The sequence below is a fragment of the Oncorhynchus kisutch genome, linkage group LG25 (assembly GCF_002021735.2).
Source record: "Oncorhynchus kisutch isolate 150728-3 linkage group LG25, Okis_V2, whole genome shotgun sequence".
Taxonomy (NCBI): domain Eukaryota; kingdom Metazoa; phylum Chordata; class Actinopteri; order Salmoniformes; family Salmonidae; genus Oncorhynchus; species Oncorhynchus kisutch.
In genome coordinates this window covers 25,016,174-25,038,140 of record NC_034198.2, presented here as the reverse complement: position 1 = coordinate 25,038,140, position 21,967 = coordinate 25,016,174, and the positions used below count along the sequence as shown (strand labels likewise).

The 21,967-nt window shown below is 44.5% G+C and overlaps 1 protein-coding gene across 1 annotated transcript; it reads left to right on the top strand.

The window, feature by feature from the left end:
- Positions 1–564: 564 nt before the first annotated feature.
- fbxw10 (F-box and WD repeat domain containing 10) lies at positions 565–21,735 on the top strand. Its single transcript, XM_020460341.2, has 15 exons — positions 565–1,185; positions 2,295–2,492; positions 3,864–4,109; positions 7,482–7,609; positions 9,049–9,162; positions 9,393–9,499; positions 9,715–9,918; positions 10,199–10,320; positions 11,058–11,212; positions 11,335–11,477; positions 11,589–11,747; positions 18,403–18,689; positions 19,297–19,497; positions 19,640–20,348; positions 20,503–21,735. The coding sequence occupies exons 1-15, from the start codon at positions 648–650 to the stop codon at positions 20,729–20,731; spliced, it is 3,540 nt and encodes a 1,179-aa protein (XP_020315930.1). The 5' UTR covers positions 565–647; the 3' UTR covers positions 20,732–21,735.
- Positions 21,736–21,967: the final 232 nt, after the last annotated feature.

Sequence of the window (21,967 nt, the reverse complement as noted above, 5' to 3'; positions counted from 1 at the left end):
CAGAAAATGCATTTTGAATCTGGAAAGTTTCCTCTCATGACCCCCTCCAAGCCATAATTTTGAATAAAATTACATTTGAACGTACTTTACCGGCTGTCCATGCGGTTGGTCAATTTGGTGGTAGGAATATGAGACAATATATCCACAGGAAAGTATAATTATGTCAATTTCCATCACCCGAAGCATGAGCACAAGATACAAATAATAGTACATGCAAAAGACACATGCATACTTGGCGAGCTTGTGCAGTTTACATGGTTCTGATCATAATTTAATGATCGAAATCTGAAAGCACTACCAGTGCTTTGAAAGGTTGATGTGATTAAACTTTCCTATATTGTCTCACATTCCTACCGCACAGACAACTGGTAGTGTACGTTAAAATATAAATGTATTTAACATTCTGGCTTGTAAAGGTTGTGACAGGAAACTTTCCTGATTCAAACGCTAATTTCTGCCCTATTCAATACAATTCAACCTCGGGTTTCCAGGCAACCAAAAAAAGTTGACAAGCAACCATTGGGCTAGTCGCATGGCAACAACCAAGCAACAGCGATAAGAAGTTCCAACCAGGTTGCAGTGCAGCCAGTCGGAAACATACCTTTTTTAAAGATTTGGAATTAAACTACGCTTAATAAACCAACGCAATGAAACGCTTTGGATCAAAAGAACAGTGTGGATATAGAGTCGACACAATAGACAGGCTTTGTTGCAAGAAGGAAGATGCAGATTTCAACGTCTGTGGAAATTGCCAATCTTGCATCTTCACTTCCAAGCTCCACGATTCGACCCAGTGGATGTCGCGCGCAGGGGACTCGTCCAAAAGGAGATTCCTTACTGGCATTCTCGTGCGGTGCCAAAGTGTCGAGATTCTCGAAACCATCCAAAGAGTACTGCAAGTGACATTTGGGAAAGATTTCACCTATACCAGGTCACGACAGAAGTCATGTGTTTCAGAAGATATGACCACTTGGAGCCAGGACCGAGCACTTGACACCAAACTTCTTGGGATAGAGATGGTTGACACTTGGGACTGGTTCAGTCGCAGCCACCACTGGACAAAATCCAACTATCTTTTAGGAATTCTTTCCCTATGCGATACAGGGCTTCTTTACATGCTTGGAAACTTGACAAGTGTGCTTATAGTTAGAGCAAAACGGGCCTTCCTCCAACTTAACGGTACAGGTACTTAAAGTAAAGATTCACCCATTTTGAATGTGGATCTCTGAGCGATGTTCTATCAATTCCCTGTGTCATTTCATGTTTTCATGTGTATGTATGCTATTGTCGTTCAAGTATGCAGACATTCGTCCTGTATGACGTAGCATTGCGACAAAACCACTCTCACTACACTGGAAGTTAATAGGAATACGACTTTTAGATCGCAAAAACTTATTTCATACATGTCAGATTTCAATACTGGCCGATGTCATAAGGGTGGTTGACTTCTCTCGAATGAGCTATTTTTGCGATATTGCTACCTCGAGAAATGTGTAATTTAACAGAGGGTTTAAGGTTTCTCCAGTTTGTCTGCTCCTTCAGTCCAGGGTGCATTTCATGGTGCCATTGCGAATATCATACTCCTCTCTGACGCACAGATCTGCAGGTTGACTCCTAAATTGTTAGTGAAGTGCAATTTGTAGCCGATTTTACAGCTAACTAGCAACTTCACATGCCGACTTTTTCACATATTGACTTTGGTATTATTGTGTATGTAGTTACGCTTGCTAGTAGGTACTATACAGGTAGGCAGCCCAAAGAGAGAGAATTGCATTGTGGGTGTTGTAGTCGACTTAAGCTGCAACAGATCTCCGCAACGATATTCACATGTTGCTACCAACCTTGTCACATATTAGTGTTATGCAACACTGTAAATTATCGGAATGAGTGGTTTTGTGTTAATTTTTCTTTATACTACTAACCCCAGGAATATAATATAATAACTTTTATTTCGTGTCTATATATATATAGACACGAATATATATATATATATATATTTTTTTTTTAAACTCAGCATCGTTGGGAAGGGCCGTAAGCAAGCATTTCATGGTAAAGTCTATACGGTTGTATTCTGCGCATGTGACAAATAACATTTGATTTGAATTAGTTTTATGACAACTTACTGAGGCCCTCCACTAAGTACATTTTTATTCGAGAACCTTTGTAGCCTATATAATGACCACACATGAAATGATATTCCATGCAAAATTGTGAAAGTTATCTGTATGAATTGTAGGCTAATTTGCAAAACTGCATGTATTTTTAACCCATAATAATCAAACCTCTCTTTTCAGTGCTGGAGGATGAGGATCATGAGGATGACACCTCGTCTATCCCAGAATCCACCTACTCTTTCAACTCGCAGGAGGGTCATCCAGACCTGGACCTCCTCATCTGGGCCAGCTCCTTCTATGACCCTGTCAACATGCATCATGAAACTGACATCAACACCATCGATGGAGGCCAGGAGACATGCCATGATCCAGAGCTCTGTGAGTGTTGCTGTTAGAAATGTTTTTGTGTTTTGTTGCAATCAGGAATGAATGCTAGTAACTGTAGGCTTATCTACGGTCTACCTGTAAGGGCAGTGGGGCAGGGTTGGATTGGCCATTTGGCAATTCTGGCATATGCCAGATGGGCTGGACCATTTTTAGTTGGGTGGGCTGGTTGAAATGTACACACATAAAAAAATATATATATACAGTGCATTCGGGAAAGTATTCAGACCCCTTCCCTTTTTCCACATTTTGTTCAATTACAGCCTGATTCTAAAATGTATTACATTATTTTATCCCTCATTAATCTACACACAATACCCCATAATGACAAAGTGAATCAATGGTTTTTAGAAAGTTTTGCAAATGTATTAAAACAACAAAAAACAGAAATACCTTATTTACATAAAAGTATTCAGACCATTTTCCTATGAGACTCGAAATTGAGCTCAGGTGCATCCTGTTTCCCATTGATCATCCTTGAGATGTTTCCACAACTTGATTGGAGTCCACCTGTGGTAAATTCAATTGATTGAATTTACCCAGTGACACCAAGGGGAAATGTTGTGATGTTAGTGAATCACATGCAGCCATGTGATTCACTAAAATGAAATGATACAAATACATTAGTCCGTAGGTCACTCCCATAGGGGCGGCAGCGTAGCCTAGTGGTTAGAGCATTGGACTAGTAACCGGAAGGTTGCGAGTTCAAACCCCCGAGCTGACAAGGTACAAATCTGTCGTTCTGCCCCTGAACAGGCAGTTAACCCACTGTTCCCAGGCCGTCATTGAAAATAAGAATGTGTTCTTAACTGACTTGCCTGGTTAAATAAAGGTAAAATTAAAATTAAAAAAAAATAGAATTCACTCCCACTAAGGCCTACTTTGAATCATTGATATCCCAGACTTACTGTATATGCTCAGTGTGCAATAGCCTGGGGATGTGGTTAGGAGCCCTGTAATAGTAATTAACACTTAGGGTAGGTGTAGAACGAATAAGGGTTAATAAGCAGACAGACAGAGAACAAGAAGAAGCACAGAGTGACAGCAGAAAATATGCTGGGACTGGGAGGCAAACAAAATGGTGAGCTGGCGGTGTGCGCAGTGATGTGGGCTGGTGTGGTTAAAATGCCAGGGCTGAATTCTTGTCCCAGTCCGCTCCTGCAGTACCTGTGTTAATGAATTATTATGATAAAAATGTCATATGATAAAAATGTCATGTTTGATTAATAGGACAAATATAAGCACCCAATAAATTATTATAATCAAAGTAGACATTTTGGTTGGTCAAATGTTTGTGTACTCTTCAAAGTTCTCCATATCCAGTCCACTATGAATTTCTACCTCACTGTGTTTCTTTATTTTCAGCCAATAGCTGCCAACTCCATGTAGCTCCATGGGTGGTGGTGGGTGCCAGCCCTACCTCTAAAGGCCTGCAGGGCTTTGGCAGTGTGTGTATGGGGGTGGTGAAGGAGGATAGTGACACAGACTCCACCTGTTCAGACGACCCTGCTCTGATGGTGGTCCCTCGGTCCTCCACCTCTCTGTCTGGGGTCCGCCGATACAGAGACTTCATCCGGGGTCTCCCTGTTCATCTTGCCAAGAGGATTTTAGGTGAGCCACCATGTACCCCCCTTGTGTTTTTCCCTCTACCCCTCCAAAACATGTCTAAGCTATCATTCAAAGGACTCTGTGGTGTTACATGAGAATATCTATCCTCAGATGTGTAGTGGAGGGTAAATGCAACTAAACATGCATTGAAAAAGAATGCATTGAAAGTATAGGGAGCATAACTTTTTTCACCGTGATCGGTGATCAGTTAACCCACCTATTTTGTTTACTACTACATCACTGCATATCCCCCTCTCCAGTATTCTACATGAATAATACTGGTCTCAGGAGCTATTATCAAATCATATTTGTCACATATGACTGTGCATAGATAATAAACAGCGAGTAGCAGCAGTGTAAAAACAAAGGGGGGGGTCAAATAGTCCGGGTGGCCATTTTATTAATTGCACAGCAGTCTTATGGCTTGGGGGTAGAAGCTGTTAAGGAGCCTTTTGGACCTAGACTTTTGGACCTAGACACTCTGGTACCGCTTGCCGTGCGGGAGCAGAGAGAACCGTATATGACTTGGGTGACTGGAGTCTTTGGCAATTTTCTTCTGACACGCCTAGTATATAGGTCCTGGATGGCAGGAAGCTTGGCCCCAGTGATGTACTGGGTCATACGCATTACCCTCTGTAGCATCTTACGGTTGGATGCCAAGCAGTTACCATACCAGGCGGGGATGTAACCGCTCAGGATGCTCTCGATGGTGCAGCTGTAGAACTTTTTTGAGGATCTGGAGACCCATGCCAAATCTTTTCTGTCTCCTGAGGGGGAAAAGGCATTGTCGTGCCCTCTTCACGACTGTCTTGGTGTGTTTGGACCATGATAGTTTGTTGGTGATGTGGACACCAAGGAACTTGAAACTCTCAACCCACTCCACTACAGCCTCGTCAATGTGAATGGGTATGTGTTCAGCCCTCATTTGCCTGTGTAGTACAATCAGCTCCTTTATCTTGCTCACATTGAGGGCAAGGTTGTTCTCCTGGCACCACACTGCGGTCTCTGACCTCCTCCCTATAGGCTGTCTCAATGTTGTTGGTGATCAGGCCTACCACCGTTGTGTCGTCAGAGAACTTAATGATGGTGTTTAGTGATGAACTTTGTCGGCACTATGGTGTTGAACGCTGAGTTGTAGTCAATGAACAGCATTCTCACATAGGTGTTACTTTCGTCCAGGTGGGGAAGGGCAGTGTGGAGTGCGATTGAGATTGCGTCATCTGTAGGGGCGTCATACGTATTGGCATGGGTCTAGGGTTTCTGGGAAGATGGTGTTGATGTGAGCCATGACCAGCCTTTCAAAGCACTTCATGGCTACCAAGATGAGTGCTACGGGGCGGTAGTCATTTAGACTGGTTACCTTAGCTTTCTTGGGCGAAGGGAATATGGTGGTCTGCTTGAAACATGTAGGTATTACGGACTCAGTCAGGGAGAGGTTGAAAATGTCAGTGAAGACACTTGCCAGTTGGTCCGCACATGCATTGAGTACACGTCCTGGTAATCCGTCTGGCCCCGCGGCCTTGTGAATGTTGACCTCTTTCAAGGTCTTGCTCACATTGGCTACGGAAAGTATGATCACACAGTCGTCCGGAACAGCTTCATGCATGCTTCAGTGTTGCTTGCCTGGTAGGCTCGTGTCACTGGACAGCTCGCGGTTGTGTTTCCCTTTGTAGTCCGTAATAGTTTGTAAGCCTTGCCTAGTTAAATAAAGGTTAAATAAATAATAAAATACAACAACATCCAACAAGCGTCAGAGCCGGTGTAGTAGGTTTCAATCTTTATATTGACGCATTATATTGACGCTTAGGATTCTATCTCAATATTGACACTTTGCCTGTTTGATGGTTTGTCTGAGGGCATAGAGGGATTTCTTATAAGCGTCCGGATTAGTGTCCTGCTCCTTGAAAGTGGTAGCTCTAGCCTTTAGCTTGGTGCGGATGTTGCCTGTAATCCATGTACGTACAGTCACTGTGGGGGGGGGAATCGTCGATGCACTTATTGATGAAGACGGTGACTGAGGTGGTATACTCCTCAATGCCATTGGATGAATCCTGGAACATGTTCCAGTCTGTGCTAGAAAAACAGTCCTGTAGTGTAGCATCTGCTTCATCAGACCATTTCCGTATTGAGCACGTCACTGGTACTTCCTGATTTCGTTTTTGCTCGTATGCAGGAATCAGGAAGATAGAATTATGGTCAGATTTGCCAAATGGATGGCGAGTTCGAGCTTTTTTCTGTGTATGGAGTAAAGGTGGTCTAGAGTTTTTTCCTCTCTGGTTGCACATGTGACATGAGGTAAAACAAATTTAAGTTTGCCTGCATTAAAGTCCCTGGCCACTAGGAGCGCCACTTCTGGATGAGCATTTTCTTGTTTGCTTATAGCCTTAAACAGCTCGTTGAGTGCAGTCTTAGTGCCAGCGTCGGTTTGTGGTGGTAAATAGACGGCTCCGAAAAATGTAGATGAAAACTCTCTTGGTAGATAGTGTGGTCTACAGCTTATCATGAGGTACTCTACCTCAGGCGAGCAATACCTTGAGACTACCTTAATATTACTCCATACCTTCCCTAGCTGCTAGTTTATCTGGTCGATCATATTGCAGATTCAGTGTGTGCAGAAGTGAACCTGTGCGTGTGCACTTCGCTGACCCCTTATGCAACCTGATATGCAGTGCTTATCTGGCTCTGTTCAGGGACAGCGGTATACTCTGCACTGTCTTCTTTTGTCTAGATTGAAGTACCCGTTGACATTTCCTTGAATCAGCCCCATAGAGAAAGGTATCCGGGCTAAATAGCTATGCCATGGTGATGACTTTGTTTTGCAAGGCTACCCTTTTAAAGATCTATGCCTCTCCTGCTTCAGACCTTGAGCTGTTCTCCCTGGATATTGATGAGATGGAAGAGCAACAAACCTTTGGTTAGCAATCAGTACAACAATTCCCTTGGAGGTGTTGTTAAAATGTTGTTATGTAGCCTTCATTTACATTTGAAAGATATGTGTTTGCATAATGATGGTCCAATTCTTATATAAAAAAATATATATAATTTTAAAATACCATAATAGTTTTCTATTTTTTAAACAAAAGACATTTACCTTTTCAACAACTGTTCAATATTTGAACCACTATCTCTGAATAATTTTCTCATTCCATGCTTTTAAACACAAAATGCCTTGTGACATCACCTAGGTTTCCTTGGTGCAGACGGAATAGAATTTCAATCCGAATTCTCTCATTCTGTTATGAATAATCGCAAGTAGTCGTCCTTCAATGGACTACATATCGATTAGATCTACAGTATGGACTGCGCCAACCTTTGAGGGATGGCTGCTTTTCACCATACCCTCAAAGATTTAAGTGCAGAAGTTGTTTGTTTCAGGTCTTCTAGACAAGACCTCTCTGTACAGCTGCAGGGATGTCTCCCAACACTGGCGCTACCTGACGGAAGACACTCAGGAGGACCTTAATGCCAAGAAGATGGTGGAGAAACAAGCTACGTTGATGCAGGTACTGTATGGTGACTATTAAAATACCACACTCTAAATCCACCAATGACACATAGATTTTTAACATTCGGGACAATAAAGATATTGATTATTGAAGAAAAATAAGTAGCAGGAGCTGCTCTTGAAGGGGAATAGTACTAAAAAAGCGAATGGAAAAAGAATAACTACAAACAAGTGTTAAGTCAAATTTGTCTATATTGTAAAAAAAAAAGTGTTTTTTTTTGTGTGCTTTTTGTTCTGCATATAAGGTAAGGTTTAGTAAGGTTAGCAGTGGGATTAAGGTTATGGTTAGGTTTCCAATCAGATTTTAGGACTTTATGGCTGTGCTAACTAGTGACCACGATGCAGTCATCTCAATAAATCCCAAATGGCACTCTATTCCCTACATAGTGCCAAATTTTGTATCCACCTGATTTAGATTTAATGTGTGCATTGGTATGATCCCCAGAGTATCTTGAGCCACTTTTAAAATCAATCAAACACTCAATAAAAAAATCTAAGTCAAGGCACTTGTGTGGGTTTGCAAGTTAAAAAGCTTTTCATGGGTGGGCTAGTTCATTATTAAAATACACCAACATGTTTTAGCTAACGTCTTCACCTTGATGAAACGTGTTGGTGTATTTCAATAATGATCTAGCAAACACATTAAAGAGTGACTGAACACTCCAATTGGCACTTGTGTTTTTCTGTTTCTCATTAGGAAAACAAGATTTCAGTCTTGGAGATGTGTTTTCTGACCGATTCTGCATTTGGTTAATAATGTTTGTCCCCTTCACACACTGTAGATGCCAAACATAAGCTTATTTCACCCAAAAAAATCGAAGATAACTGAAGAACTATTTAATGAATTTGGACATTTTTGGCAAGGATGTTATAGTTGTGTAATATTAAATCTAAGGTGTTTAGTGCAGTGTATATATATTTTTTTTTTTTTAAATGCGCAGCGTGTTGTTTTGTGCTGGGCAGGTCTGTCTCACTGTCTATGATATTGGATAGAGAGCAATCACTGCAGCTGTTCACCCCATTTTAGTAGGTAAATGGACATCATCCAATCCAAACCCAACCTACATTTACCCGTTGTGACACACGGACGTTCCAAACTCCATTTTAGACGAGACTGACTTTATGACCAAGATTATCCTATTCACACTTTGTAGTATATTTTGACACCAGAATAACTGTTTCTGACTCATATCAATGCCACATAGGCCAATTTCAAGGGATTCTCTAAAAACTCTTTAAAGGCTTTTTAGCTTGCAAACCCACACAAGTGTTTGGATTTAGATCTTTTATGCCACTTAGCAAATATATTTGATTGATTGATTTTAAAAGTAGCTCAAGATAATCTAGAGATCACACAGATGACAGGTTGTCCATTATCATCATGGCATGCTAAGTACATGTTAATATAAACCTGTGTGACTTTTTTCCCCCTCTCAGAGCAACAATACAGGTGTCAGCCCTACATATGCCAAAGTCCGCAAGGTCCTAGTGCCCATCAGGGAGGATGAGAAGCACATGCACCACGTAGAAATCTTCTCCAAAATCAGACAGGTAAACACATCACTATCTACCTTATTATCATATCAATCAATGTCACCATTTATCCCAAATAACAAAACTGCTCCAGGGGATGCTGCTTTCATCGTATGTGTGTGTGTGTGTTTGTGTGTGTGTCTCTTGGGGCTTGTGAAAAGCAGAAGATGATTCTATTCTATATTCTGATGACTAGAATATGATCCCCTGACGTTTGTACTGGCTATCCGTGGTTGTCTGTCCCACAGGAGAGGGGCTTTGAGGCCATCTATGCTGGCGTTAGAACCCGAGCCATACAGATGGAAGAGAGGAATGTCTACTGTGGAGTGTACAATGTTCTGGTGCTGCTGGACAGGTCGGTAACGGTAACCACAGTGTCTTTGTAACATTATAGCACCTGCTGCAAGCAAATAATACAGTAACAAGGCCTATATTTCAAAGTCTGGGAGTGCGTCCGAAATGACACCCTATTCCCTATATAGTGCACTACTTTTGACCAGAGCCGTATGAAAAAGTAGTGCATTGGGGCCATTTGAGACGTAACTGATGTATCTTTGTTGTGGTCAACAGGGAAGACCCCTCCAGGGTGGTGCACTACAGTGGAGGTCAGCTGGTGGCCGTGGGCTCCAAGGACCGCGTGGTGCGTCTGCTGGACGTGCTGACACTGAAGGAGGTGTCCCCGGTGATCCAGGGCCACGCCGGCTCCATCAGGGCCCTGCTGCTCTGTGAGGAGAGAGGACTGGTCATTAGCGCCAGCTACGACCTCAGCATCAGGTAGGAGGAGGGTAAAGGCATAGAAATAGAATTACTAGAATGGACATCTCTAGTCAATAAGACCATCATGGTAGTTTGGACCCATTTCACTCAATTCAATGTGTTTTTGAATTTGGCTTAAAAACACAGCAATGACTGTGATGAAGAATGACTGTGTTTCTAATGCTAAACTTGTGATTTACTGTCAATTGTAGTTGACCGTGCTAATTTAGGTGATGATACTTATTGATTCTTTATGAATGACTGGTTTGATATATTGTATACTGTACATTCACGATAGGTGTTGGAATCTGAAAACAGGCGTATGCCTAATGCTCTTCCGTGGCCACTTGGGTACCATCAACTGCCTGGACCTGCATGGGAATTCTCTAGTCTCAGGGGCCAATGATTGCAAAGTCAAAGGTAAGTAAGTGTCACACGTAAACCTCACCAGCCATGTTGCGTGCGTGAGCGTTTACACATGTTATTTAATCATTTCACCCACACCACTCAATATGTAGTTGACCTTGCTAATTTAGGTGATGATAATTTGTTCCCCTTTAAAAATATGTTAATCTTTTTTATTTTCTAGAGCTTGGTTCTTTCTTTCAATTAAAACTTTAATGTAGATGTGTTAGCTTAAGTTAAATTACTACAGGATTTAAACGTTAATGTCACAAAATAACAAGTCTTCAAGAGCTACATCGCAAATTCAATTGACTGACGGTCTTTTTCCTGAATATGCCGCAAGTTCCCTCCTTGTTGGATATCAGGAAGACACAAACCCACGTGGATGCTTGAAAGACAAACGAGGAATGATAACTAAAGATAACTAACTAAAAACTAGCTAGGTTTCCCATTTTATCTGTGGATTAATCGTTGGAGTAGAGAAACACACGATTCTTTTAAGACTCCGGGTCAAAATTCTACAAAGAACCAGATAAAAAAGAAGACTATATGTATGTCTGGTAAAATTATAACCCAGTGTTCATCTCCCATGACAACAGCAGCTAGATAAATGCTATGAATATTTGATGTGTTTCGACCCCTAATTAATATAGTTGGTGGCTGGTGTAGTCAGCATGTCAGGCAGTTTGTTGTAAATGTATCAACCTCGTTTTGTGTGTTAGTAACTTTGTGTGCTTTCACCTCCACGGCAGTGTGGAACCTGCAGACAGGGCATTGCTATGAGAAGCTGAAGTTCAGGCACCACAACCCCATCCTGTGTGTGAAGATAGACAAGGCTCTAGTGATGAGCAGCTGTGACAAAGGTCTGGTCAAAATGTGGGGTATGGAGACCGCCTCACTCCTCAAGGTAAGATGGTCTGTACTCTGTCAGGTCAATGTCTTCATTGTCCCATTTCAGTAGGTTTTGATTTGAATGTTTTTTGAGTGAAATTGACACTGTCCTCCCTCACCAAAGTCCCTGTCTTCCAGGTAATCGATGCCCACCAGAGCTCTGTAAAGTGTCTGTTCTTCGACCAGTGGCACATCCTGTCAGGTGGTTCTGATGGACAGGTCATGGCCTGGAGCACCAACTGTGACATAAAGAAGAACCTGATGACCTATCACCATCCAAAGTGAGCAAAGTCATACAAAAAATAACAAGCACTTTTGTTTTTGGTACTGTTTTTGACTGCTTTATCTCGAGGTTAGTTGAATGCTGTGAGTGTGTGTTTGTCATCCTCTAGGGAGGTCCTGGCGCTGATCTACCTCTTTCTGCGTGTCATTACCGGCTGTGGGGACGGGAAGATCCGCATCTTCAACTTCCTGACAGGGGACTGCCTGAGAGTCATCAAGGCAGGGGGTCAACACAGCCCTATCCAGTCCCTGCACACACACAGCAACAAGTAAGTACTGTACTGTCCCTGCACCCACACAACAAGTTAGTGATAATTCATTTAACAAGTGAGTAATCATTCATTTAATTCTTACTTTGACAACCATGATTTTACCCAGAAGCGTATGTCTTTAAGACATTTCCCTCTCTTCTCTGCCCCTCCTGTTTCCCTTTCAATAAGTCGGTACAAACTACTATGGGGAGTCACACTCTTGCGACTTCGGTTGAAGGATGTAAAATCACGCCTGACGGATTGCTTGGCCTTACTATACCAATTAATAAGATGGCAAAAAATGCAACCTAGACGATGAAGGCTAAGCCAGGTTATTGTTTGCGACCATGCCCAAATAAATAAATAGATACTCACGATTGTTGTCTTGTATGTCTCGGCTCGGTGCATGCTCTGGCATGCTCTTGGGCAAATCAGTTTTTTATTTTTTGTATAATTTTTTATTTCACCTTTATTTAACCAGGTAGGCTAGTTGAGAACAAGTTCTCATTTGTGTGAAGGACTAGGGGATGGCTGACACTGTTCCCCTACTAGTCCACGAGCAGGTACTCTAAACAATCGTGTAGCATTTTTAAGGGGGCTTGGTGTTTCCGATAGTGACTTCCTCTCCCGAGTGCCCGTACCTCGGCTGTCTGAGTTGTGGGAGATGGATTGGCTCTTTGGCCAGAGCAAATGTTTTGTCTGACTGGGTGTGGTGTGTGCGTTGGCTGCCCGCTCTCAACCTGACTCCAGTATGCTCTGTCGCCAGTTATGGGAGGCTACTCGAAGAGATAGGGTGGCCAGTTTTGGTGGGTACCCCACCACCGCCTGTGTCTGCCTCGGTCAAGCACTGCTTGCCCTTTCTTCCCAGACTTGTCAATGAAGGGTCCAGTCCCACCTCGGTGATCCAGTCCTACATAGACTTTTGAGACCAGGTTAGCTAACAAGCGCTGCATAGCGTGCTAGCCAGGTTAACTAACTCATCGAGGAGAGCTAGCTAATACTAGCTATTCCTGCTTCGGATGGACAGTCGGATGGTTGCTTGGGTAGCTCTGTTGTTTAGTATACGTAGCGTTAAGTCGTTTGGTTATTCTAAATGGACGGTGCTGAGGTCAAAGATGCTAGCTAGCCTAGCTTAGACTAAAGAACATCCTGGCTAACGTTGGTTACCATTTTTTTTCACATCCAGTGAATGAAGCTTACTAATGTTCCCCCGGCATTAGGCAACCCAATTCCTATTTTCAATTTCAAGTTCCTCCAATTAGGAAGCAGCCCCCAAATCGCTGGCTCGGGTAACCCTGGAATGAGGGGCCTTAGCACAGGTCTGAGCAACCAGTGCGCCATTCTGCAAAAACATTACTGTGATGGCAGTGCCCCCACGTTTTGTTATGGTAAACGGGGTACTATGTCAGTCATTTCCAGAGCCCTCTGTGCCCATAAGGGCCCGGGCTTAATGCAGGCTACTCAGTCTCATGTATTGGAAGCTTGTCCATGTTTAATGCCCCACTGGTACTCCACATTCCATTCTGTTCATGGTGTTCAGGGGGCATATCAATCTTACCAGGATGGGTGACATATTACCTTTCTGTCCACAAGGGGCACCCCTCCCCCATGGGTGGCTCATAATATATAATAATATACAGTGCAATCGGAAAGTATTCAGACCCCTTCCTTTTTTCCACATTTTGTTACGTTACAGCCTTATTCTAAAATGTATTAAATTCTTTATTTTCCTCATCAATCTACACACAATAACCAATAAGGACAAGTGAAATCTGATTTGTAGAATTTTTTTCAAATGTATGAACATTTAAAAACAGATACCTTATTTACATAAGGATTCAGACCCTTTGCTATGCGACTCAAAATTGAGCTCAGGTGCATCCTGTTCCCATTGATCATCCTTGAGATGTTTCTACAACTTGATTGGAGTCCACCTTAGGTAAATTGATTTGGAAAGGCACACACTTGTCTATATAAGGTCTCACAGTTGACAGTGCATGTCAGAGCAAAAACCAAGCCATGAGGTAGAAGGAATTGTCCGTAGAGCTCCGAAAGAGGATTGTGTCGAGGCACAGATCTGGGGAAGGGTACCAAAACATTTCTGCAGCATTGAAGGTCCCCAAGAACACAATGGCCTCCATCATTCTTAATGGAAGAAGTTTGGAACCACCAAGACTCTTCCTAGATCTGGCTACACGGCCAAACGGAAAAATCAGGGGAGAAGGGCCTTGGTCAGGGAGGTGACCAAGAACCCGATGGTCACTCTGACAGAGCTCCAGAGTTCCTCTGTGGAGGAAGGACAATCATCTCTGCAGTACTCCACCAATCAGGCCTTTATGGTAGAGTTGCCAGACGGAAGCCAGTCCTCAGGAAACGGCACATGACAGCCCGCTTGGAGTTTGCCAAAAGGCACCTAAAGGACTCTCAGACCATGAGAAACAAGATTCTCTGGTCTGATGAACCCAAGATTGAACTATTTGGCTCAATGCCAGGCGTCACCTCTGGAGGAAACCTGGCACCATCCCTAAGGTGAAGCATGGTGGTGGCAGCATCATGCTGTGGGGATGTTTTTCAGTGGCAGGGACTGGGAGACTAGTCAGAATTGAGGAAAATATAAACGGAACAAAGTACAGTGAGATCCTTGAGGATTTCAGACTGGGGCGAAGGTTCACCTTCCAACAGGATAACGAGACAATGCAGGAGTGGTCTCTGAATGTCCTTGAGTGGCCCAGCCAGAACCCGGACTTGAACCCGATCAAAAATCTCTGCAGAGACCTGAAAATAACTGTGCAGCGATGCTCCCCATCCAACCTGACAGAGTTTGAGAGGATCTGCAAAGAAGAATGGGAGAAACTCCCCAAATACAGGTGTGCCAAGCTTGTAGTGTCATACCTAAGAGGATTCAAGGCTGTAATCGCTGCCAAAGGTGCTTCAACAAAGTACTGAGTAAAGTGTCGGAATACTTACTGTATGTAAATGTGATATTTCAGTTTATACATTTTTTATAAATTTGCAAAAAGTTATACCGCCTGTTTTTGCTTTGTCATTATGGGGTATGGTGTGTAGATTGATGGGTAAAAAAACAATTGAATCCATTTCAGAGTAAGGCCTTAAAGTGATCAAATGTGGAAAAAGTCAAGGGGTCTGAGTACCTCCCGAATGCACTTTATGTCATTTAGCAGAAGCTTTTATCCAAAGCTTTATCCGGGAACATTGCTGATTCTTGCCTGTCCCTAATTAGTCCCTATGAGGTGTCTAGTGATGCAGGTTATGGACCCTGTAGGCTATTGGTGGTTGGTAGCAGAGTCGGGGGAACAATCAGGGTTGGACACAGCCATGCTCTTTTGCCACACACAGTCTCTGTGGTTCATATAATCCCCGAAATGAGTTGTCTTTCTCCAGCTCAACGCTTTTTATTCCTGGGAATTTTATTTTATTTTGAATCTTCCCCCTCTGTTACCAAAGAAGGGGGTCCATTTTTCAGAGCTGTCTGGCCCATTACCAGGTAGGTTACAAGGTGCTTTTGTTGTCTGTACCTTTGACTGTGGTTGGGTAAACTCCATGATAAAGTTTTTTTCCCTGGGTCTATTTTTATTTGTGCGGACCAGCGCTGAGTGCCAGACGGCACTGCCAATAGGGGTACATCACTGACGGGCATAGCCCTTGTACCCAGGGTGGACCGGGCTTTAGGCAAACCTTGGCATATAAACACAGTTTTTTCAACCCCAAGATTCACAGTGTTCATGCATATCAAATGTTTTGTTTCTCGCACATGTGAGGTTGATGGAAAGTGTCCCTTCTCCATGTTCAGACACATAGTTGTCAAGAGTGGTGGAAATGGAAAAATAATCAATCTCTCCAAGTCCACAATGTGGTGTTCCGCCCCTTCAGATGGCACTTCACAGGAAGCTCGCTGTCTGCTCCGACCAATGGCGTGCATGCGCAGTGTTGCCCTGGATCAAGCGAACAGTGACGTCAGGGTACTGGCTACAATTTGTTGTGCGTTCCCCACGCTTCTGCAGTGGCATCACGTCAACTGTTCCCGAGGCCTCAACACCCGTTTTGAGGGAGGAGATATGCTCTCGTCTCTAGAAGCAGGCAATCTGAGTGGTTCCTATGTCGAAGATCCAGGTTAGCTGGTACAGCCAGTACTTCCTGGTTCGGAAAAGGGACTGGACTTTACCTCCCATTTTAGACCTACAGTACATGCCCTCAAAAAGCACCTCAGAGTCTACAAACTCAGAATGCTCATGAGCTGCTGGCTATTACAGCCAATTGGCTGGTGGCAGCGGAGTCGAGGGGGCAAGCAGTGTTATACACATCCATGCTACTTTCCTGTATTCAGTCTCTAGGCTTCATAAGAAACCTGAAAAAGAGCTGTCTGACTCCATCTCAGCACATTCCGTTTCTGGGTCTCGAGCTAGACTAATTAGCTTATTGCACTTTCCCCACGGAGGGTGTCCAGGTTCCAACTCTGCTTAGCCAAATTACATCTGAGGCACACAGTGCGTTTTTGCCAGTGCCTACACCTACTGGGGATGATGGCCATGGCCAAGTGCTGGGACCCTCTGCTATTGTCAGGGGTCTCCCATGGGCTGAGTGTCAGGTAAGCTGTACGAAGGCAACTCTATTCGGTGGGTATGGACCCTGGTGCCGAGCACACTGCATATCAATTACCTGGAAGTCCTAAGTGTATCTGGCGCTTCTCCCTGCTTTTGTCGGGCCAGCTTGTGCTGGTCAGAACCGACAATATGTCAGTGGTGGCGTGCATCAATGATCCCGAAGAGACTTTGTCTCTCTCCCTCCTAACTTTGGATCGCTTCCTATTGCTGGGGAGCAGTGCACACATACTCTCCCTTTGGGGATGCATGTCCTCGATTGCCTCTAGCTCGGGTCCAGATCTTTTATCCAGAAGTCACCCTCTCTCAGGAGTGGAGGCTACACCCCTGGGTGGTTTTCGGCAGGGCCGATGTATATATTTACGAAACGCGCATTGTCGTCAGTTTTTCTCGATGAGGAAGCCGAGCGTTGGGAGGGTGCTCCTGGAGGGCTTGTAGTTGAATTGTTTGCTACTCATAGCCCAAGCAACCATGGTTCGCGGAGATCTATTGGGCAGGGTCCCGTGGCAACTCTCGCTGTGCAGGAATCAATTATTCCAGGCACACAGGCAGGTTTGACTCCCTCGGCCAGAAATATGGGGTCTGTGGACTTGGCCCCTCAGATGTCCACTCTCACGGTGGTTTACCTCCGAACATGATTACTACTATTCGTCTGCAAGGGCGCCTTTTTCCACTGGAGGGCTGTATGTGTGCGTGGTAGCCAGACAGAAAGCCAGCGGGTGCAGTATGAATGATGCGGGAGGAAGAAATTGGTCCTGCACAGACCTCTACTTTGGTCCCAAAATAAAGGAATTGTTCCTTTTCAGAGCAAGGTTTCATTCTCCACTTTGAAAGTGTACATGGCGTCTATTTGAGCGTGTCGTGTGGAAATGGATGGCGCCACAGCAGGGCTTGTGTCCTGGCAGGTTCTTAAAGGATGTGCGCCATCTCATGCCAGTTTCTCAACCTATTCTGCTGACTTGGGATTTGGGTTGGGATGCTCTGCGTGTGGCCTCCTTTTGAACCAATGGAGTCTGTGGATCTGAAGATCCTCTCCTGTAAAACCCGAGGCTTTGGCCTCAGCTAAAGGTTCCTTCACACGTTATTCATACATCGTTTCTGTACTCAGTTCGCCCAAGACGACTCGTGTCCAAATGGGGCCTTTGCCCTGAACCTCAAGGCTATGATCTACAGGTCATTAGCTTTTGAGACATTTTCCTTTATGCCTCCTCCTTTTGGTTCTGAAGAGCAACAGAGGTTACATGCCCTATGTCCTGTGCTAGCATTATGCACATACATTGAACGGACCAGGAATGTTATGTTATGTGACCAGCTTTTTGTCTGTTTTGCTAATCCAGTTCGTGGCAGGGGACTCTTTATCCAGCTGGATTGTGGAGGCTCCCTTGCAAATAGCAGCCAGGGTTACCTAGCGGTGTACATGCGCACTCAACCAGGGCCCTGCCAGCGTTTTTGCTGTTGTTTAAAGGGTTGACTATAGGAGATATTTGGGCTGTGGCGAGTTGGGCATCACCACAGACTTTTGTGAGGTTTTATCGCTTGGATGTCACTGCTCCCAGTGTGCCACATCTTGTAGGGGCATGTCTGAGTGGTCTGCCATGGGCCGTTTCATTTAGTATCTGTTGGAGTCGTCATGGGGCGTGATTCTATTTCCCCACAGTGTGTTGTACCGAAGTTGACTGACTGAAAGGGAACGTTATGACTAGAACTACTGTTCCCTGAAGGAGGGAACTGAGGTACAACATCTGTTTGGAAACACACCACCCGTTCCTGGGCTCGGTGAAGAGCCGTGTTAGATTGAAGGAATGAATCCGAGTCTCACACTTATCACCTTTGGAAGTTGCGGCTTCCAGCGCGGCGCGGATTACATTGGCCTTGTCAGGTGTGATTTGAGATACTTCAACCGAAGTCGCGGGAGTGCAACTCCCCATAGTACGTATGTTGTACCTCTCATTTCCCTCCTTCAGGGAACAGTAGTTATTGTCATAACGTTCCCTTTCATTCTTGCCCTCGATAACGTTTCTCTTTCTTTTCCACCCTCCGTCTCTCCCTCCCAGTATGGTGGTGAACACAGGGACCAGTGTTCTGATCTACCAGTTCACCAGGGTGCGCTGGGACTACTCTGTGCTGGCCGAGAGGGAGTTCTTTAACGAGTTCAGGGGTACTCTTAAAAGCATGCTCAATAAAGACAAGTACCCCTACTCCTACGTGCGGGCTGAGCGCATGACACAGGTGGGCTCGTCCAATCGTAAGATCTACGACCGTGAGGGCAAGAAACCGGAGAGGCCGGAGCTGTCCCACCACGCACGCTCTCTGTCAGCCCCCAGCATGCGCCGAGCACAGGGTGAGTGGTTTTTGGGGCCTTGTGGCCGATTAGCCTACTGCTAGCCTTAAATTCAACCTGAATATCGCTCCATTATTGCTCGATTTTATTAACCCCTTGTCTTTCCAGACACCTTCCTCTACCCTCATGATTTATCTCCTGTCTCTCATCTGAATATTGCTCTGAAATAGTGTGTTATTTCCGTTTGCAGACACCTCTGTATTCATTGATTGTTACATGTATGTATGGCATAACAACCATATAATAGTGGTCTACAGAACATAGAGCATGGGATAAAGCACAAACAGACTGGACCACCAGGCTAGGCTAATATCATCCATGGGATAAAGCACAAACAGACTGGACCACCAGGCTAGGCTAATATCATCCATGGGATAAAGCACAAACAGACTGGACCACCAGGCTAGGCTAATATCATCCATGGGATAAAGCACAAAAAGACTGGACCACCAGGCTAGGCTAATATCATCCTGCTGTGACTATACTTTGTCAAGGTCTCTGACATAGAAATATCATTTCCATGAGGATGCAGTCAAATTGCCATGATCTTAGACCCTTTTTCCTCGTTCTACAAATTATATTTCTGTGGTCTCTTTGATCTCCAAAGCTGCGCAGCAGGAGTCTATGAGGCCGGCCACGTGGAGTGAGCTTCAGGGCCACCGTAGGAGCCGGGCCTACATTGACCTGCAGCCAGAGTTCATCACCAAGCCCCCCTCGGCCATCTCTCCTGGAAGACCAGTCAGCGGGCACAGCCAGGGCTCCCAAAGCAGGGCCAGTCACACGCCCAGGAGCGAAACCACTGGCTCAGGTGAGATAGAATGGAATGCAATAGAAGTTGAACATAATTGAGAGAGACAGAAACGAGACAGACTATAGTCCTTATGGCTGTATAACAAAGGGCATGTTTACTATTGTTCCTTGTAATCAACCGTATATGCACCCTCTCACAGCCAGGGAGCTGTCTGTAACGACTAAGTGGGTGCTGACGCGCAGCGAGAAAGCAGTGAAAGACCGAGTGAAGAAGAGGGGACCCCATCGGCCCGTCACCTCTCAGCATGTCCTCCTCAAGGTCAACTCCACCCACCAGCCGCAGGGAAGCGACCAAGCCGGGGCCAACATGAACCTCAACGCCCAGGTACGAGACGCCTGGGGCTCCCCTCCACCTCTACCTGTCCAGGGGATGGATCCAGAGCCCCACGCCTCACTATTCCCACCTACAACCCCAAAACAGAGCCCCCAGAGTCAGTCACAGAAGGCCCCAGCAGGACCCAGCCACCAGGTCTTGCAACATGGCATGACCAAGACTTACGTCCCCCTTATGACCCGCACTCTGGATCTCAACCTGAGGCAATCCCTCGACAGCCGTGAAATCTGTTCCAGCAGTCCCTCCCCAGCTGTGATGCGGCCTCACACCAGCCACCCAGCTTCCACCCAGCGTACGCCATGCCCCAAGTCAGAGAAGAAGAGGCCCCAGACCTCCTGTGGTATTGCGGGTCTGGCGGTGCGTAAGGTGGGGGCATTCACTACCACTGCCCAGTCGAATGTCCAGGCCCCGCAGCGCATGTTCATGAAGGTGAGCAGCAAGCGACCAGGACGCCACGTGAACTTTGAGATGCCCAATAAGACCATTAGCCGGTACAACCCTCTAGACCCATTCAGGTATGATATGCATAGAATTACACATAGAACAAATACATTATAAGATCTCTATGATAGTATGCCTTTATATTGTCAAACAAATTTTTAAGTATTTCTTGATTTTTTTCTATCCATCTATTAATTCATTTGTTAATTTATTTATTAATTCACTCAGGGAGCGTGGGGCCTTCAGGCTCCACACAGACACCCAGCTGGAGGAGTACTTCAGGGTCCAGAACCACCAACTGAATCACCAGGGGGAGGGATGCTATAGGACCAGGGAGGACCAGGACAGACAGAGGAAGGGGGTCTGGAAGAGGAAGGTCAAAGGTGTCCCTGCCTTAGACTTCCCCAAGCAGGACCAGGTGTATGCCCCCGAGCTGGGTCATGAGTTCTACATCTGAGATTGTCTGAGAATCAGCTGGACAGGTGTTTGGCTGGCTAAACCCAATACACACATGGAGCTTTTTGAACTGTGTGACCATGCCAGGGCAAGAATAGAGCCCAGGGCTTTTGCATGTATGATTCTCCCCCTCTTGGTTTGCTGATCCTGGACCTTCTATACAAGAGTTATTTTTAAAGAGACTATGTGCACCACTATTTGTGTATCATGTAAATATATAGATGCATTTCTGTACTCCCACCAATCCATATATTATTTTTGTAATCTGATGAGGAGATAGCAGATTATTTTCTTTATCTGGTCTAATGAATGATTTTTACTTCACCTGTTTTGTGTCAGAAATGTGTATTTTTTTGACCATATGTTGATATGTTCCAAACTCAACCTGAATATTGCCCCAGTGTCCAGTAGGGGTCAATATAATACCATCTGATTGTTGGTCAGTCAGCTCAGAGAGAGAGGTCATAGGGGTTTCCATCCCAATAACCTCTCCTTCCTCCAGAACTGGGCACTCAATCACTACTCCTCACTGAAGTCCACAAGCAATGGGAAAAAGTGAGAGGAGGAGAGCACTTAGATGAGAGAAGGAATTATACAACGAGCAAAGTGATGATGCTGTTTGTATGTGGCTGCAATGAAAGTGAACTGTGCGGGTGATCAGGGGTGTACTCATATCGTCGATTCTGTTGAAAAAATGTTGGCAACACTTTACTTGACACCCAGCGCCATAACATGCCATGTTATAATATGTCATAACAGCTGACATATGTCATAACATGCAACCTACCACACAAGGCAAAACATAACATTACACCATAGCCTACTTGTCAACAGTATGTATTGGATGCAACAGTATTTTAAGAAATGTAACATATTCAATATTCAATCATTGTAATTGCGCACATATTGATGTCATACATGCACCTACCACAATACTCTGTTACTGATTACTGGGACGCACGCATGAGCAGATTTCAGGAGCAGATTTCAGGAGCAGGACAAGACTAGAGGTCGACCGATTAGGATTTTTCAACGCCGATACCGATTATTGGAGGACAAAAAAAATCCGATACAGATGAATCGGCCGATTATTATTATTTATTTATTTTAAATTTAAAAAAACATGTATTTGTAATAATGACAATTACAACAATACTGAATGAACACTTATTTTAACTTAATATAATAAATAAATAATGAAACATGTTCAATTTGGTTTAAATAATGCTAAAACCGC

Coding starts and splice junctions, on each gene's coding strand:
- fbxw10 (XM_020460341.2), top strand. CDS start 648: ATGAAACGCTTTGGATCAAAAGAACAGTGTGGATATAGAGTCGACACA. Junction 4,110..7,481: donor TCTTGCCAAGAGGATTTTAG/GTGAGCCACCAT, acceptor TGTTTGTTTCAG/GTCTTCTAGACAAGACCTCT. Junction 9,500..9,714: donor GTTCTGGTGCTGCTGGACAG/GTCGGTAACGGT, acceptor TGTGGTCAACAG/GGAAGACCCCTCCAGGGTGG.